General features: G+C 43.9%; 1 protein-coding gene across 1 annotated transcript; it reads right to left on the minus strand.

Moving 5' to 3' along the window:
- Window positions 1-10,081: 10,081 nt before the first annotated feature.
- Window positions 10,082-20,121, minus strand: LOC122939469 (protein QNR-71-like). Its single transcript, XM_044295541.1, has 11 exons — window positions 19,943-20,121; window positions 18,435-18,585; window positions 18,218-18,363; window positions 17,980-18,144; window positions 15,990-16,148; window positions 14,810-15,157; window positions 14,046-14,207; window positions 13,872-13,974; window positions 13,593-13,795; window positions 10,763-10,853; window positions 10,082-10,232 (listed from the first exon to the last, which is right to left on the minus strand). Exons 1-11 carry the CDS (start codon window positions 20,007-20,009, stop codon window positions 10,082-10,084), a joined length of 1,746 nt encoding a protein of 581 aa, XP_044151476.1. The 5' UTR covers window positions 20,010-20,121.
- Window positions 20,122-20,360: the final 239 nt, after the last annotated feature.

Here is a 20,360-nt window from a genome sequence, read left to right on the forward strand (position 1 = left end):
ACATACTCCCTCCAATTTCCATGATACCAAGGGTATTGACGAAAATCAAAGAAGACCAGACCCCGGTCATTGCGATAATACCATTCTGACCGAAGAGGTCTTGGTTCACCCTGCTCATGAAGATGAGTCAGGGCATATATTGGAGACTTCCCCTAATGCAGGACCTCGTGTATCAGGACACAGGTCCCTGCCTAGATCTGAGGAGACTCCATCTGACAGCTTGGAGATTGACAGGTCCCTACTAGAAGCTAGAGGGCTTTCTGCAGAGATCTTGAGAACCATTTCACACTCCAGGGCAGAGTCTACAAAGCCTACTCTAGGATATACAAGATCTTCCTCCAGTGGTGTGCTGTTAAAGAGGTAGTACCCTCAGATCCTCCTCTTTCAGGAGGTTCCTCAAAGGAGCCAAAAGGCTAAAACCTAGAATCCTGAGACCTATCCCTGAATGGGATTTATCTGTTGTTCTGAAGGGGCTACCCTCTCCCCCTTTGAACCCTTGGAAAATGTAGACCTTAGATTTTTATCTTTAAAAGGGTCACATTCCTATTGGCCATAACTTTGGCCAAGAGGATTGGAGAACTTCAGGCCTTGGCGAGCGCTGAGCCTTAAACCCTCTTCTTCCAGTCCTGTTGAGGTTTCTACCGACCTTTGTCCCCAAGGTGCCATCATTCAGGAATATTAACCAGACCATCACCTTAACGGTTTTATGTCCCTCTCCCTCATATCTGGAGGACATTCCTTGGACATTTCAAGAAATCTCAAAATCTACCTGAACAGACTGCGGACTTCAGAAGATCCAAACACCTGCTGTTGTCCTTTTCAGGGAAAATCAAAGGTTTAAAACCCTCTAAACCCTCTTTCAGTTGATGGGTAAAAGAGGCAATCGATGAAGCCTTTCTAGCTCAGGGGTTGGCTCCTCCATCCTTTTTCACTGCTCTACTCTACAAGGGCAGTATCTACTTTGTATGCGGAGAAAAGTTTGGTTCCGCTAGAACAAATCTGTGCTGCAGCTTCTTGGATTTATTAAGCATTGGGACCCTCCCAATTTGTCTGTTTTGCTCCTTGCTAGGTCCCCACTTGTGCTGCTTGTTAGGACGAAGGGGAAGCATTAATTTTAACGTAAATTTGTTTTCCCTTAGTCCTAACAGCAGCACACAAATTTCCCACCCAGTTTTTGTTTGTGTACATGGTGATAAAGCACTGGCAGAAGAGTGGGCGTCCCTTTATGGGGTGGGTTAATTGTTTAATTAGCTTAGTAGTAAATTTTTATCAATAAAAATTCCACCTGTTCTACCAGTTTCACATGGGAGAACTCCCCACTTGTGCTGCTGTTAGGACTAAGGGAAAACAAATTTACGTTAAAATTAACACTTTTTCCCCAATTAGATTATTTTATTTTTTTATTCTAATTCCTGAACATGATTGTGGGGACTGCCATCTTATCTGAGCTGTTTTTAACAGCATTTAGAAAATTGCTTTACAGCAGCCCCATGGCCATGGACACACTGGACAAACTCTGATTCTAATGACTATTGGAGTTTTCTAGACATACCCATGACCTGTGCAGAGGTCATTTATTGTCAAAGCTCATCTATTCTTTCCTCCTACACCTATTGTGAATGGAGGATCCTGTCTTATCTATACACAGAGGTGATATCATTACAGGCTGGATTAGAATGGCAGATAAGGTAACTGCAGTGAAAAGATCTGTACAGACCAAGAAAAGGCACTTTTTAGGCTTACTGGCCAGTGTGTCAGCAGATTTGTACCTATGACACTGGCTGACCTGTTGCATGTGCACTTGGCAGCTGAAGGCATCTGTGTTGGTCCCATGTTCATATGTGCCCACATTGCTGAGAAAAATAAAGGTTAATATATGCAAGTGAGCATCTAACAGCAATTGGGGGGGGGGGGGGTATTGCAGTACATCCCCTCCCCTTTGACAGGGCCAGGCAGTGCAAACACCTTCATGTCTGATTTCTCCTAAAGTCAAAGTGGAGAGGACACAGCAGTTTCTCTAGAGCAAGGATCAGCAACCTCTGGAACTACAACTCCCAGAATCCTTATACTTCTATGGAGTTACAAGAACAGCCAAATAGGTGTGCATGCTGGGAGAATTAGTTTCACAGCAGCTGGACTGCCAAAGGTTGCTGATCCCTGTCTTAGAGGCTCATTTGCATATATTTGCACAACATTGCCAATTTATTCTTAGTTGCCACCGATAAACTAAAGGGGCATTCCCATCTCAGACAATGGGGGCATATCGCTAGGATAGCGCTTGGCTGTGGCTGTACCACAGAAACCTGGGGGTCCTCCGGGAACCACCTTCCCAGTATACAGTCATGGCCATAGGTTTTGAGAATTACATAAATATTGGAAATTGGAAAAGTTGCTGCTTGAGTTTTTATAATAGCAATTTGCATATACTCCAGAATGTTATGAAGAGTGGTCAGCTGAATTGCATAGTCCTTCTTTGCCATGAAAATTTACTTAATCCCCCCAAAAACTACATTTCATTGCTGTCATTAAAGGACTTAATCTTACCGGTAATTCAGTTTCCATGAGATCACCACAACGACATACAAGGAGATTGACCTCTGACCTCTGTAGGGACAGGAACAGAGAAAAGTTTAAATACCCCTGTCCCACCACCAGTGTTTCCAAAATCACACAGCGCAACAGAAAAAAGGTGGTGAATCACACAAGAACAAAAATAGGAAGGCATTACCCAGGCTCATACCCATTGGGGGGACCTCCCGAAAGTTACAAATAAACAAATAAAAGGGAGGGAATAATGTGCCTTTGTGATGATCTAATGGAAACTGAATTACCGGTAAGACTAATTCCGTTTTTTCCATAGCATAACCACGACGGCATACAAGGAAATATACAAAATATTATATCAGGGGGGGGGGGGCAACTGCCTGAAGTACTTTTTGGGAAAAATCAAGTCTATAGTGTTTCACAAATGTAGCTGCTCTGCAGATGTCTTTGAGGGATGCACTTGCCCTCTCAGCTTGATAGGACATGGCCCTGGTTGAATGGGCCTTCAGGTTGTCAGAACAAGGATGGTTCTGAATCTCATAGCAAAGAGAGATAGTATTCTTGATCCATCTGGCTAAAGAAGATTTGGAAATTTTTTGACACTTGTTTTTCCCTGCAATTTGAATTAGCAGACTGTTGGATTTCCTGAAATCCTTGGTAGATTCAATGTAATTCAGGACAGAACGTCTGACATCCAGGGAATGGAAAGCTAATTTTATTTATTACTAACTTCATTCTGTGAAAATCCCTAAAATAATAAAGGCAGGATGATTTCTTGACTACGATGAAAATCGGATAATACCTTTTGGAAGGAAACCCGGATCTAACTTGAGGATTATTCTATCGTCCATAACACGTAGGTACGGTTATCTGATGGAAACTGCCTGTATCTTACCTAATCTACGGGCAGATGCGATTGCTATTAAAAAAACTGTATAGAACAATTGTCCATAGATTCAAAAGGAGGGAGAGTCAGTCCTGAGAGTATGTTATTTATATCCCAGGAGAGGACTCAAGATTTTACAGTCAGCCGAAGTCTGTAGGCTGCTCTCATGAACCTTTTAATCCAACGATGGTTTGCGATATCCTAGTAAAAAAAAAAAACAGCCAAGTGCTGACACCTGGACCTTAAGAGTGGACGGTCTTAGTCCTAGATCAAGCCCTTGTTGTAAGAAATCTAGTATTTTCTGAATGTTTGGTTTCTCTAAATTCATGGATGTTTCACCTGACTAGGAACATAATGTTTTCCATATTTTCAGGTAGATTGCCAAGGTTACTTTTTTCCTGGAGGCTCTAAGTGTATCTATCACTTTGTCCAAAAGACCCTGGAACTTCAGTATTTGGATCTCAGGATCCAGGATGTTAGTTTCAGGAACTGAGGATTGGGATACAGAACTGGTCCCTGATGCAGAAGATCCCTCCTGAGAGGAAGAGGCCAAGGTTCCAAGATGGAGAGCTTTTTGATGGAAGAAAACCAGCTTCTCTTTGGCCAAAAAGAGGTTATCAGAATTAATGTTGTTCTGTCTGGACATATTTTTTGAATCACTCTTGGGATCAACGGGAGAGGGGGAAAAGCGTAGCATAGACTCCAATTCCATCTTAGAGAGAAAGCATCTAACACCCAGGGATTATCCCTGAGGTTTAGGGAACAGAATTTTTCCACCTTTGTATTTGCTTTGGAGGTCCACTTCGGGCACTCCCCTTTTGTCTACTATCATCTGAAAAACTTCTATGTTCAGGGACATTCTGTCTGGTCTAATTTTTTGCGACTGAGGAAGTCTGCCTCTAGGTTTAAAGCTCCTCTGAGATGGATTGCTGAAATGGAGCTTAGATTGAGCTCTGCCTAATCGAAGATCTTGGATGACAGTGACAGAAGAGCGTCTGATCTTGTCCCTCCCTGATGCGAGAGGTAAGCAACAGCCATCGTGTTGTCTGAGAGGACTTTTATGTGATAATCTTGCAGGCGCTTTCCTGCTACTTTTAGGGTTTACCAGACCGCCCTCAGTTATATGAAGTTCGACGACAGAGCCCTGACTGATTGGGACCAGGATTCCTGGTACAATAGGTCTCCCACTTTTGCTCCCCTGCCCGACTGACTTGCGTCTGTCACAATCGGTATGTATGTTTTTCCACAGTACACCACTGGAAAGATTTATTGATTCCATCCACCAGTTTACAGCCTTTTTTTTTATCAACGGGGGTATAAAAATTGTGCGGTCTAATGAGATCTGCTGTCTGTTCCAGACTCTCAGGATTCAAACCTGTAGGGGGTCGGAAATGACTGACTCCAGGGTACCAATAGTATGCAAGAAGTTAGTAGGCCCAAAATACTTCTCTTCTGGAGCATGTCTTTTTTCTCTGAAAACCCTTATTTTTGGCTGTAGTGATACCATCTTGTTCTGGGGAAGAAATGTGGATTGAACGTGGGAGTCTAGGATCATCCCAAGAAACAGTGTTCTTGTTAGTTCTTGGTAGTTTGAAGTTGGATTTGTTTATTTTTACTATCCACCCCAATCTGCTCAGTACTGATAGTAAGGTGTTTAAGTCGTCTTCGGTTTGTTGAGGGTTGTCACCAATCAGGAGAAAATCGTCCAAGTAGGGGATTATCGTCAACCCTTCCTTGTATTGATCTTGTATCCTGATCCTACAATTTCCTTGGTCCAGGGATTCTGGGAGATTGATTCCCAGGACGTAAGGAAGTTTAACAATCACCCCCCCCCCCCCCACTCTGGCGTCATTGTTTTTCGCCAGGTTTCGTATGAGGGGAGGGGAGGAAACCCCTTCCCTTACTACCCTTGGGGTAGCTCCAGCGCCCCGACTTTCCTTTTCCCCTATATGACCTGTCTTGACTTGTGGAGGAACAAAAGGGGGTACCTACGCTTATAGATTGTCTTTCGGGAAAACCCTTTTTCTTGTCTAGCACTGGACCAAATGCAGTGTCCCAGGGGGTCAGTAGTGTAGCTTTGGGGTATGCTGGGCTTTGTAGTGCAGAGTAACCCACTAACCTGGGATCCACTGTCGTCTTCAATCTGGGCAGATACTGGAACAGGCAGGTAGTTAATGTTCGTGACGCCAGTGTCAATTAAACGGTGACACGCCGTGTAAAGTAATGTGGAATAACGGAACAACCACGGGATAGCCAACCAAAACTGGAACTTTACTGAATGTCAGTAATAATCATGCATGGACATAATTGGAAGCGCAGTTCCATGGAAGACAGTTGGTTTGCATTTGAATACAGTTGGTTCATAGAAGTTACAGACAGGCCGGTTATAGCAATGTTCTTTACAGAGTGTTAATCACAGGAGTTGCAGTACAGGCGGCTTGCACTCTATTCCTGACTGGTCCTGAAACATGTGACTTATTCTCCAAGGTCTAATGCCCTATCTCTGGCGTATCCTTGAATCTGTCTTTATCAAGTACCTCCTCTGTTATCTTGAGTACCTCTTGCTTTATCAGATTGGCCTCTGTTGTATTCTGTGTCCCGGCTGGTTGATTATGATGTTTCAGCTAAAACGGATGATGACTCAGGAGGGGAACCTTTTCCTTGGATCCGGAACCCGGTTACAGGGCCTATACTACCCTCTCCTAGTCGGCAGGCTTCAGGCCTGCTTTACTCTCACAGGCCCATGGCCTGGCCTTGACTCAGACACAGGATCATCTCAGACTCCTTCTCCCACTGTCTGCCTGCTTACTACTTCCTGACTGGGCCTTATATAAACTAGGGTTCCCTAGCTCCCTCTAGTGACTCAGAGCTGGAATGACACCCTAGCCGGCCTGCACATGCACATTTCACAGTAACAGGAAGTACATAGCATTACATTAACAAGATGTTTTATACCAACCTCCCCATAAATACAGGGGGAACGACAGTACCCAAGTGACCCTTCTGTAGTGACGGGGTATTACTCTCCCGTACACTACACAAAGACAAATTTTCCCTAAAATGGAATGGAGCAGAGCTTAATTTTTGATGTTTTGTCACCTGACCAACACTTCATCCAGAGTGCTCTACGGGCCGCATTGGAGAGACCTGCGTCTCTGGCAGAGAACCTCACTTATTCGGCCGAAGCATCTGCTAGAAAAGCTGTGGCTGATTTATGTAGGGGTATAGAATAAAAGATTTCCTCTCTTGATATTTTATGTCTGATATGATCCTCCAGCTCGTTTAGCCAAAAGAACATAGACCTGGCCACAGACGTTGCTGCGATGTTGGACTTAAGGTTGAACATTGCTGCTTCCCATGACTTTTAGAACAGATTGTCAGCCTTCCTGTCCATAGAATCTCTTAACTGGGAGGCATCCTCGAAGTGTAATGATGGTTTTTTTTATTCACTTTTGCTACCTGTATGTCTATTTTAGGAATCTCATTGAAGATCTTAGATTTCACCAGATCAAATAGTAGACGATTTTTGAAGGTGTTAGATTCCCCCCCCCCCCCAAGCATCTTTCAGGGGCCGACCACTCCTCTCAAAGCATATTCTTTATATACTCGTTGATAGGAAATGCACAAGTTATTTAGACTTGTAGGTCCCTAAAGATTTCATCTTGAATAGAGTGAGATTTCTGCATTTCCTCTACCCCCATAGTAGATCTAACATCTTTCAACAGATCTGCCATATCGTCAATAGAAAAATAAAATCTATTACTCAGAAGATTCTGCTTCAGAAGCCCCCTCATCTTCCCCAGTTTTAAAAGAGGAAGCATCATTGACATGGTCCTCAGAATCTGAGGATGAAGGGAAGTCAGCAAACTGCGCACAAAGTGCCGGTCGCGCAAAACCCAACTTAGGCTGCTTTCACACTAGCGTTCGGGTTTCCGTTCGTGAGCTCCGTTTGAAGGAGCTCACGAGCGGACCCGAACGCAGCCGTCCAGCCCTGATGCAGTCTGAATGGAGGCGGATCCGCTCAGACTGCATCAGTCTGGCGGCGTTCAGCCTCCGCTCCGCTCGCCTCCGCACGGACAGGCGGACAGCTGAACGCTGCTTGCAGCGTTCGGGTGTCCGCCTGGCCGTGCGGAGGCGTGCGGATCCGTCCAGACTTACAATGTAAGTCAATGGGGACGGATCCGTTTGAAGATGCCACAATGTGGCTCAATCTTCAAGCGGATCCGTCCCCCATTGACTTTACATTGAAAGTCTGGACGGATCCGTCCCAGGCTATTTTCACACTTAGCTTTTTTTAGCTAATATAATGCAGACGGATCCGTTCTGAACGGAGCCTCCGTCTGCATTATTATGGGCGGATCCGTTCAGAACGGATCCGCCCGAACGCTAGTGTGAAAGTAGCCTTAACCTACCAGAGGCAAGGCAGGAGACATCACCCCAGGAGCAGGCTCCAGATCTACCAGAGCGACCCCTCCCAATCCACCCCCTGTCCAGCGTTTGTACAGAACCATGGAAGGACAGGGGGACACCATGGTCCCAAATGGTGCAACAAGGTCCAAGAATCCAGGTAAAAAGGAAACTTAGGCTTTCTGCATACAGTGAGTCTCGCTGCCCCGTCCTCTGTAGGGACAGAAAACACTAGTGTTAAGGTATTTAAACCTCTCTGTATGCCTTTAGGTGGAGAGGGTGGTCCCTCTTTTAAAGCAGTTTCTGGTACCTGTTCCGAGGAATATGAGGTGGTCGCTCCATGGGTGCTGTCATTAAGTACTAAACATTATTAAGTACTACAACTTGTACTGCCAAATAAAATTGTCAGTAAGGCCCAAAACAGGCTAGTCACTAAGGCTACTTTCGCACTAGCATTTTTTGCAGATCTGTCAGATCTGCAAAAACTCTTCCATTACAACACAACCCCATGCATCTGTCATGATTAGATCTAGTTGCATTATGCCTTCTATAGTCATGACCGATCTGTGAACACCATTGAAAGTCAATGGGGAAGGGGGGGGGGGGGTGACAGATCAATTTTCTATTGTGCCAGAGAAAACAGATCAGTCCCCATAATTACATTGTGTGCCAGGAGGGATCTGTTTGGCTCCGTTTCATCAAGTGGACAGCAAAATGCTGCAGTCAGCGTTTGTCTGCCTCCAGAGCGGAATGGTGACTGAATGGAGGCAAACTGATGCATTCTGAATGGCAAAGGATCTGCTCAGAATGCATTAGGGCAAAACTGATACATTTTGGACTGCTTCTGAGACCTGAACAGATTACAAACGGAAAGCCAAACCGGTAGTGTGAAAGTAGCCTAAGGAGTTAAATATTGTAAATTCATATACAAGCTATGAACAGATGTTAGATGAATGGATCTATGAATTACTGTCACTCCTAAAGACAGTTTTATACAAAATTCAAAACCCTCTTGTGGCTGACAGAGCTGGTTATTACCACAAACAAGCTCCACAGTGAAGTACTGGGAGTGGTGACATGTTGGGAAGATTTTCCTCAGTAAACTACGTGACTCAATCCCATCCTGCTGCAGCAGGTAAGGCTACTGGTTGCACATGTGAGGAACGTTCTTAGTACAAATTAGGCACTTTAATACAAGCGTTTCCCGTTCTTTGAAGTTTAATGTCCTATAGAGCAGAAGATTTGAATCATGAGGGTGCTGCAAACAAGTCCATTACTCTTGGGTAATAAACATTTCTATCAAATCTACAGTTCTGCTGGTCACATGCAGCACAAGACCCATGATCAAAAAGTTTATTTCCATAGATGAAACCTTATGGATGGATTGTTAAAGATGTGTGAATTTTATTCTATATTTTGTATATCTAGGATTGTAATGAGTTAACTTTTTCTACTTCCAAGTGCCCACCCACCCCCCTCTTTGTTTCAAGACTGGAGAGGAGGGCAAAGAGCTGTGCTGTGGGAAGTGTCCGATTTCTCATCTTTCTTCAGGTGTCCCATAGAGTGTGGTGGAATGCGTAAGCCAGTCATATGGCTTGATGATATGTATATATTATTCACTGCCTATAGAGAAGCACCTCTTTGAAGTGTCACATATGACGTAGGCAGTATTCTTGTTAGAATAAACTCCATTACAAAGTGGCGATGGTAACCAGATGTTTACATTAGTTCACATTCCAAAGTAGGACCCAGTGTGCAGAAGCCAGGGTGCTATCTTCTCTCTCTTCCTTTATGACCAATGAAACAATGTTTTAGCCTCAGTGAGGACTGCCCTCTTATGAAAATGTATATACGCTTACCCCATGTAATTAAAGTTAGAGATTGCTTTGACCAACTTCTGTGTTAGTGTTCCGTCTCTCAGCCACACGTGGATATTAACCCCTGGGTGGGGGTACATTGATCTGGAACACCAGAGTGTATCTAAAATGCCCTAATTTAGGGTGGTTTTAACAGGATTCTCTACTGTAATACTGAACTGGAGGAGGGATGAATGTATATTAACACTGTTCCAGACGGCCTCTGACTGCAAGAATTACCAGGTTGTAACCATTAGCCATTTTAGACACGACACCAGTTAAAGGAAACACTTTATTAAAAAGTATTTCTACTACAGCTTTATGACTGAGCTTAAGGACCAAGCAGCAGCATACCAATATATGGCAGACATTCAGAGTTTTAAGAATCTTATATTATTGCAGCCTTGCTTTTCAGAAGAGGATCACGCTCATTCCTTTTTCTGAAGTGAACATCTTTGATCTGACTGAAGTACACAATGATTCCTTGATCACTTCCTCCATCTGAAGCATTTGCAATTGGTTTGTATTCCTTGTATTTCCTAGATGATAAAAGGCAGTTTGCTTAAGTAATACCAGTAAAGCGATAGAATCAAAATTACATGCAGCAGTTGTGCCCAGAAGTTTTGCTACATTATAGCCAGTTTTAACATATGGGCTCCCCACATGAAACACTGGACTGTATTTACTAGTGCACCTAGACTTTGTCCTATAAAATGGAGTAAATCTGTCTCATTAGGTTTAGAAATATTTTGGTGCAGTTTGCATGCATGCTTTGCACCACATTGGAAGGCTATGCCCCCTGGTCAAACAAAACCGTGGAAAGTCAGTCAACTTTAAGTGGTATAAACTTAGACGTTCTAATCCAAGGCTACACTGTGCAGGCTAATCTCTAGAACACTTCAGTAGATTTCTGGATATCTACTCAAGATTCATGGCCGGACAAGTGAAAATATTGCTACCAGCCATAATGCTGGTTGGAAGAAAGTGTCGAGTTGTAAAGAGAGATACTAAGATGTCAGATGGAAAATCCAAAACCATGTTTTAAATGAATGCAGGAGTATGAACTTACCTGTAAAGGGTGATACCAATCACCACAGCAACAAGTGCAACCAAAGTGAGGGGAACAAGTACTGCGGAAACAGTCTGCTGCGTTTTAGAATCTAGAGGGGAAAAGGGAAATCTACATAAGGTCTTGATACCCTATTTGAGACCTGTTGCACAAATGTAATAGTTGGATGCAAGCAGTGGCGTAGGGATCACCATAGCAGTGGCTATGGGGCCCTACGCCACCTTCTGTTGATTTTAAATGTTCAGGGCCCCAGCGGCTGCTGACCAGGCCCCCCTCGCTAATGTGATCTAACTATCTATCTTACTGTCTCCTGATGTATCTGGGATTCAAACCCACAACCTCGAAATGTATCAGTGGCAAAGCATTTACCCTCACAGCCATAACGGCTGCATTGCAACTGGTTGAAAAAATATAAAAAAATTGAGACTTCTACTGTTATAGCTGGCTAACTGTACATCTATACACATGACAGCTGCCCCCAACACACCCAGCACTGCTATATCTCTATATATGACAGCTGCCCCAGCTCTACTACATCTATACACATGACAGCTGCCCAAACACTCAGCCCTGCTGTATCCATCTACTGTATAGCTATACTTAAATATATAGATGTAGCAGAGCTGGGTTTGCTGGGGCAGCTGTCATATATAGAGATATAGCAGAGCTGAGTGCTTGGACAGCTGTCATATGGAGCTATAGCAGTGCTGGTTGTGTTTGGGCAGCTGTCATGTGTATAGATGTACAGTTAGCCAGCTATAACAGTAGAAGTCTTATTTTTTCAGTCAGCAGCAAGGCAACTCTTGTGGTTAGCTGCTTTGCCTCTGATACAAGGTTGTGGGTTCAAATCCCAGCAGAAACTTTTCTGAAATACAAGCACTGACTCCATATATGGACATACAGGGCGGGACACAGGAAGAGGCTGCATCACATCGCTGACATGGAGGCAAGAAGTGTTTAATTTTTTTTTTTTTAATACCCGACTGTTACTGCCAGCGGGAGGCACTTGATACTGGCATGTGGGGGGGGGGGGGGGGGGGGAAGAGGCACTTGATACTTGCACATGATGGGGGGCATCTATGGGGACACTTACTGGCACATTATAGGGGCATTATGGGGGGACACTAGGCCGGCAGCCTATCAGAGGCTGGCCACTGAGGGGCATTTTATACTGGTACATTATGGGGGGCACTATGGGGACATTAGCTCAACTGGGGATATTACAAGGGGGTATTTTTTGCATTGTCACATTATAAGGAGAATTATTTCTACTGGAGGGGGGGGGGGGCATTATGGTGGGCTTTATTACTCCCCCATGGTATGACCTAGTAGCAGCACCAGCCTCTCCCTGCTCTGCTCTCCCTCTGCCCCTTCTCCAAATCCTTATTATGAAATCTCTCTCATTAGGATGAAACAGAACATCAGCTCCGCCGAGCCCCCAGCCAAGTGTGGAAGTGGTGTCAGATCCCCAAGGGTCAAGCCAAGTAACTAAGTTTTCATGTGAAATATGTTTGTTATACACACATAGCCTACACTGTGCCACACAATACACAGTATACCGCTACAATGTGCCAAAGGAGTGGCGTTTACACAGGAGGAGGGAGGTGCGAAGCGCGCTGGAGGGGCCCTTACAAATATTTGCTATGGGGCCCAGACACTTCTAGTTACGCCCCTGGATGCAAGTAACCATCTTCAAGCCAAGCTTTTGAAAGTTAAGGATAAAATTTATGGTTGGGAAAGGGTAGTCAGAGAAAGCAGATTGGACTAACAAGCTGCACTGTCACTCCTTGTTGTAAATGTCTAGAATATGAAGAGGGGAAACCTCACTTAAAGGGTTCTCCAGGACAGATTCAAAATGGCTGGCAGCATCATGTACTAGAATGTGAGGAGCACTGGTTGCCACCACACGGAGGGGAGGGGAGGGGGGGGTCTTACTACACACTCTGGCACTTACATATACTAAGTATTAGTGAGTTCTTCTGTCGGACTACTCAGACATGATGGCATATAGGCAGGTTCACATCATTACTATCTATTGTACAAGAGGTGCTCAGTGTAGCGAGGCCCCCGCCCTTCACCCCCCAGGCAGCTTTACAAATTGTGAGGAAGACTGGTTGCCACCATTTGTGAAGCTGCCTGGGGGTGAGGGTTGGGGGCCTCACTTCACCCTGCACCTTTTGTACAATAGATGGTAATCCTGCCTATATGCCATCGTGTCTGAGTAGTCTGACAGAAGAACTCACTAATACTTAGTATATGCAAGTGCCAGAGTGTAGTAAGACACCCCTTCCCCCCATGTTGCTGGCAGCCATTTTTAAATCATTCACAGAGAACCCTTTTACATAGGCCTATGTTTCAGGTAATTGAATTAGCCAGATGTTCCTGATCATTAACCAATAGTCAATGGAGGTAAAGGATGCATTTACATACAGCAACCACCTCTGCTGTATGGGGACCAGAAATTGCTAGAGCCATTGTTTGGATCTGCTGCCCAAAAAAAATTTGTGCATGGGCACAGTTTACACAGGCTGATCTGCTGCACAGGAACTGATCCTAGGAGCTAACTGAAAGACCTGAACGCGAATCGCTTTTGCACAGGGCATTTATTGGGATCAAGAGTTTCTACAAATGCTCATCCCTGATATTTGGGCTGATTATCTGCATGTGTAAGAGAGGTCATAACAGTTGAGACAGCAATTTGCTGTATTAAATTCGTAGAACCCCGAAATGTGCCCAATAGGGGTTAACATACATTGGAACCTTTTACAGTGTGAGCTACTTCAGGCTGTCAATCCTATGGATGCTAAAAAACCAATATGGTGTCACTTACCACCATCTATAGACACCAGCGTACTAGCAAGAGCCAAACTTGCACCATCACTTAGTGTGATATTTACACAGTAAGATCCTGGCTCAAATGCTCTTCTAAGGATCAGCAAGCATTGATCAGAAGATGGAACTTCTTCACAAACCATGTCCTGGGGAATCATGCAACTAGCATCCGAGACTACCGTGCAGGCATCTGTAGGCAGACTGAAGGAACAAGGTCATCAAACACAGGGAACCTCAGTTTTACAGGGAGTTTGTCTTCTGTTTGCCAAGGACATACCTTCCTTTGCAAGTCACCACAAAGTCAACAAGAGAGCCTTCAGTCTGAGATGTGGCTACTTGAATGCTTGTCAGTTCAACAATGTTGACCTCAAGGATACCATCTGAAGTAGGAAAGAGCAAGTCAGATTCTAGGCACAGTACATTCTAGCTGTATAAGTGACCGACAACTTACCTACAACTGTAATCTTAGTGCTGTAATAACCATATCTATATACAAAGCAACCAGGAGTAGAAGTGGTGTATGGAATGGTTGTATAAACAGTGGTAACGTTTGGCATTTCAGCGGTCAGTGGTAAAGTTTCCATTTCAAATGGTGGTAGTTCTGTTGAGTTATCTGCAAGTGGAGGGGGAAGATAAATAAAAGTCCTCATATGGCTCACTGTACCTTTTTTGTACAGAGGATTACCCGCAGCACCGTCAAAAACCCACACATTATGGACACAAGATCAATCCCACTGCCCGATACCATTTGTGCATCTCCTAAGCAAACCTTAATGGGTTTCCAGGTTCCTGATATTATCTACATCTGGATAAGTGACTAATATTTAATTAGTGAGGGTCCAACACCCTGTACCCCCCACCCCATGTGCTGGAACTAGCACTGTAAATGGAACAGGAAGCTTAGTGGTTGTGTCAGGTTACTTCAGTGGTAGCCGAGCTGCAGTAATCCCGTGCAGCCACTACACTCAGCCATGCTTCCTGTTCCTTTCAGAGTGCTAGCGCCAGAGGCTGCAGGGAACAGCAGATTGGTGGAGTGTGGGTTGTTTCCTCAATGATTGGATATAATGACCTTAGGATGGATCATCGCTTAAATGGGTTTTCCAGGCTCCGTACTGTGATGACCTATCCTGAGGTAAATTATTAATATCAGGGACCAGGAAACCCCTTTAACCATAAAATATCAAGCTTAGATACATTTGTTTTTATACAACTCACCTGTAGAATTGGAAGTGGTGAAAGTACTGGTGGTGGTTGGTAGAGGTTGTGTAGGGATTGTAGTGGGTGTAACTGGTTTACATGGACCAGGAATGGCAGCTTTGATGGTCAAGTTAGCCCTAAAGCTTCCAAGCATGGTATAAATATGACTAGAGACAGGGTTATTGGAAGCAGATGATCCATTCCCATCACCATAGTCCCAATCAAATGTCAATTCAGAATTCTTGAGATAATTGCTTGGATCATGGATGTGGATGTCAAATTTGATTGGGGAATCCTTAATAAAGATGCTGTCTGAGGAATTCTTGTCATTCTTCTGTGAAAGGTTCACATAAAATGGAATTTGATCTAAAAAAATAAAAAAAATAATCAGGTTTAGAGGGAACGTGTGACCATGAAAGTCTGCAGGCAGCATGTTAGAGCTGAACAGATAGTGTGTTCTGCTAAATAGTGTCCCACATGGTGTTTATCAATACTGGCATTTTAGACACCAGTATTAATACCCCTTGCGCTGGCAGTGGATATGCCCAAGGCATGTAGAGATGCTGGCTTCTACGTAATTTAGGTGTATCCACCACCACCTGTCAAAATCTATGCCAGCTCCCTTGCTGGCTTAGATTTAGACCATTTTCTATTGCTAAAACAGGCATAGAAAATGATGGGCCTGCCAGCCCACCCTCTTTTAGACCTAGCATGAGAAGAAAAAAAAAAAAGTTTGCTGTGCAAACAGTTATGCCACAATCTGGACAGATATGCACCAAATGTTGGGGAATATTCTTTCTAGCTTGTAATTTGGTTACTTAAATAATTATCCTGGACATTGGAGTCAAGGAGGCAGTCCCATTAGTAATTAACAGCTAAACTCAAAACGTGCAGGGATGTCCCTTTAGAAGCATTTAATCACAATAGAAGTCCATGGGCTGCAACACAGATCCATCCCCCTGCATAAACAGGACGGATCTGTTTGAGCCCATAGACTTCTATTATGACGGAATAACAGAATGCCTCTAAAAGCGTAGGATTGCATTATGGTCTGTGGTAATGAAATCCATAACAATTCACCTTTTACCGGTAAAAAAAAAAAGTGAACAAATTTAAAAATGACGTTTGGTCATCTCTAGCAGCCACCACTGTTTAAATGCTGGATCTTTGGTGCCTTTACATAGATTTCATAGCTTACCAGTTACAACATAAATGCTGCTTGCTGTAGCAACTGGGTAGTGGTTACGAGAACCTCTTCTAAAAACCTTAACCTCCATCAATTGTGTTCCAGCAGTGATGTTTGTAGTATTAATGGACAGAGTAGTAGACGACCTCCCAATCGTTCCGTAATATTGGCCTGACAAGAGAGAACACCATTCTTCAATCTGAGGCATGTGGGCAAGAGTCATCTACATGTGCAAACCATTGTACACGCTATAAAAGAATAAAAGCTTTGTTTTCAGTCCTTGGTGATCCAACTTAAGGTATCCCCACCATAGCTTCACCTGTCCACAGGACATTGGACCTCATTCTGGCCCGAGTCTGTTGGAGATCCTGTTCACTTAAAAGCACCACTTATCAGTAGGCAGGGGCGTAGCTAAAGGCTCATGGGCCCTGGTGCAAGAGTTCAGCTTGGGCCCCCCCTTCTCTCAGAGCTTTGTCGCCAGGGAAGCACATAGCCTTTGTGCTGCCTGAGGCAAAAATTGAAATGGCATCCCCCCCCCCCCCACAATTGGCAAATTCTTGACCTAACCCCTTACCTCTAGCCAGAGGTGTAACTTGAATAGCATGCCCTTTCTATAATACCATTGTCTTTACATGCGGCACAAGGGTCTTTGGGCCCCCTCAGGCTCCTGGGCCTGGTAGCAACTGCTACCTGTGCACCCCCTATAACTACGCCCTTGCCGGTAGGGATGAGCTAGTCTACTTTAGATTCTTCATCTGAAGTCAATTTGCATAAATCTTTATATTGGATCCAGTAAGCGGAAGTTATTACTTCATGAAGTCTTGTTATTGCACAAAGTTTCATTTTGAGAATTACTGTAAACAAAACTAGATAGATATCAGACTCTGGTTCCAATGTACCACTTGGAACCAAATCAGAGTTCTGTGTCAAGTTTTTTTTTTTTTACAGTAATAGCTTTGTGAATTACACAAAGTCTCGCAAGACTTCGTGAAGTACTAACTTCGGCTCATTGGAGCCAATACATTCTAATACTGTATGGAGCTCCAGCTCCACAGCATTACAACAAATTTTTATGGGAATCTACTTCAGATGACGCATCAGAAGTCGGTTTGCTCATCCATAGTGACCAGCTCTCTATTCAGCCAGTCACCCATGCACACTGATCGATGACCCTGGGATTCATCCAATTCTTGTGATCAGTGGGGTTCCCAGTGGTCAGACCTCTCTATACTGTAGATAAGTGTTTGTCATTGTTGGACAACCCCATTGAAGCCCCAGATTACAGTAAACTGGAAGTCACCACTTTATCACATTTATGCCTCAGTGATTGTGACCCAAAACCAGGTGTGGCTCTGAACAGAACAGGGGCTGATCTCTCTTTTATACCCAAAGTCTGTAGAGAATCCAATTCTGGTTTTGGCTTTGACCAAAACACTAGTGCGAATAAGGCATTACTAAAAAACCCACACAAGTTTGCTCATCACTAATCCTGATCTTTGCTTCAAGAACTGCATCACAAAACCTGAATATGAGGCAGCACCCTTACCAGGCAGAAGGTCTTCTCATGCAACACTGAGGCTACACCTACACTTTACTGCACAAAATTACTGTCCATAGGGAATGCATTGAGCATTTACTTTCTGCCATAGAGCAAGATAAAGATCTGCTTGATCCCCAACAAGTAAGACACTCCATTACAGTTTAAGTTACAGCCATGTATAGGTCATAAATATCAGGTCAGTGTTTGGGGGGGGGGGGGGGAATGGATCACCTCCAATCAGTTTACAGCAGCTTATCCCACTGAACAGGCCCAAACACATGCCACTTTCATGCACTCAAATAAACTTTGGATTCTACAGGGATAGCAATACCAATACAATACACATGTTCTTCATGCCTTGATCTTTACTGTAAATCCATAGTTCTCATTGGACAGAAGATGGTCAGATACCTGTAGGTGTAAAGCACCAAGTAGATTACAGGTACTACACAAGAAACATACCTTGAGTGGAGAAAATGTAAATGAAGTTGTGTCGCCTCCAGCGAGGGGGATGTGGAAACGGTCTGCCATCTGGAAAGCTGTTAGCAAAGCTGCAGTTTCCTTCGTTACAGAAATCTATCCACTTGGTCCAGTTATACACATATTGGTCTGGGAAGCTGGAGGAAACTAAATAGACAACCTTGTAAAATGTCATCTACACATCTAGATATACAACATTCTGTAGTCTCACTGCATTTACCATTTCCACACCCTCTTTCATAGACAATGTCGCCATCTTCATTTTCCTTCTGACATCTGGGAAACTGCAGGTTGACAGCAAAAGTGATGTTTGACCCTATCAGCGCAGGACTGTCACTGGTCAACAATGCCACAACCTTGCCACCTGGACAAACACATGAAGTCAGCAGGATTTTAAGTCACATGCATTTTATTAGTTATATCTCAAGTAATACCCATTCCAGCAGTTTTCCCATCTTGTATCTCCAGACTTCCAGGCAGGGTACAGTGTCTCATTCCACGAGTTGGTATCAGGAGACCAGCCATTTATGTGGTTGCCGGGACCTCTAGAGCCAGATTTCCTTCCAAAACCCATTACATCCTGAAACCCTGTTAAGTTACATATCGTGGTTTAATAGATATTGATTGCAAAACCAATGTGTTCTACAAAGTAGATGATAGCTGGATCCATGCATGGACTTAGATGGTCCCATGTTCTTTGCCAGCAAGACATTGCGAGTTCAGCATGTTATGTAGTTAGCAGTTCTATGGAGTGAGCTGCAGCTTCCATGTACTGTATACTACCCCTATAGCTCAAATACTGGACAGTAAAGATACTTGTCCTAATACTACACTAGTGCAACACTAACCCCTTCACAATGCTACCACAGCTCTGCTCCTCTATGGTCGGCTCCATCTTTGAAACAGAATGAAAAGGAAGTATCAGATCCATCAGATGAACCCCATCGAATAAAAGTGTTCAGTTTTCCCATCATAGCTCTGACCACAAGTAGTGAAAGACTGCCATTTTGTGCAACTTCCTATCTGCAATGTCTGGCCAAAGATTTGAAGTCCAATAATGATCCCAGAAAGATTTCTCATCCATTGTCTGGTTTCATAGTACATTTATGGCCATTTTGAACATCCAATATGGACCAACATGTAGAGCTGCAGCTAAGGAATTGTTCAACCATCAACCAATGTGCATGGCCACCATTCATGGCCATGTAGTAAGATTGGCGGACTCCACCCGCCATTAATGAGGGGAGAATATTCAGATTCAAAGCACTGGTAAAGAAGCATTGGTTCTGTTAACTTTTAATTAATGTGTCTTGCTAGCTACGAGACACACAGGCTACAGATGTTCTTCAGTGGCATTGCATGCAGAAAGTCTGCAGCATAGTACGTTAGTAAAAATAAAAATTTAAATTAATCCAAATGCTGCATAACATTTCCACAGCAGAACCTGTATATAACCTGTGCTGCAAGTTATAAGTTTACACCATTTACCAGTTTCACCTTCTGCATTGTAACAAACCCACAGGATTTACACCGAAAAATTGTGCAACAAAATTAAAGCCTTTTCAGCTTTAATTTGATGTAACAGAAATCCTGCAGCAGAAAGTCCACAGCAGACACACGGTTCACACGAACAGGCTGTACAAGTTGAACACAGAGATTGACACTTCACAGTATATTAACAAGCACAGGGGTTACACAACCTATATATCAGTCTGAATGTGTAGGTCATCAATAGACAGATGTAGCAGAGCTAAAAGGAATAGTTACCACATTAAGTAAACATGGTAAAAAAAACTATTTAGACTTTTTCCAAAGGTTTTCAGTGACATCATCATCCTTTTAGCTCTGCTACATCTGTACAGTCTGGATCTTGTAGCTCTACTGCTGCTAACCCCCCACTGTATACACTGACACATGACAATGACCATGTTAGACCCTCACTCACGTTTTCCTGCCTGAATGCTGGAGACCAGGCAGAGCACCACCAGACCTTCCACTACTACAGGCAACATCCTGGAAGGGGAATGAGCTGGGCAGGGACCTGTGCACCAGCATTTAAACTGGGCTCAACAAGTCACAGCTGCACAAAATAGCAGCCAGTCCCCATGATCCCTCCTCCTGTCTATGAAAAGCCTGCAGGCCCATCATGTGAAGGAATTAGGGAAAGATGGCTGACTTCAAGTAAAGCCTCATGCACACGGCTGTTGTTTTGGTCCGCATCCGAGCTGCAGTTTTTGTGCCTTGGATGCAGACCCAATCACTTCAATGGGGCCACAAAAGATGCGGACAGCACTCCGTGTGTTGTCCGCATCCGTTGCTCTAGTCCGTGGTCTACAAAAACAAAATAACCAGTCCTATTCTTG

The sequence above is a fragment of the Bufo gargarizans genome, chromosome 5, assembly GCF_014858855.1.
Source record: "Bufo gargarizans isolate SCDJY-AF-19 chromosome 5, ASM1485885v1, whole genome shotgun sequence".
NCBI lineage: Eukaryota > Metazoa > Chordata > Amphibia > Anura > Bufonidae > Bufo > Bufo gargarizans.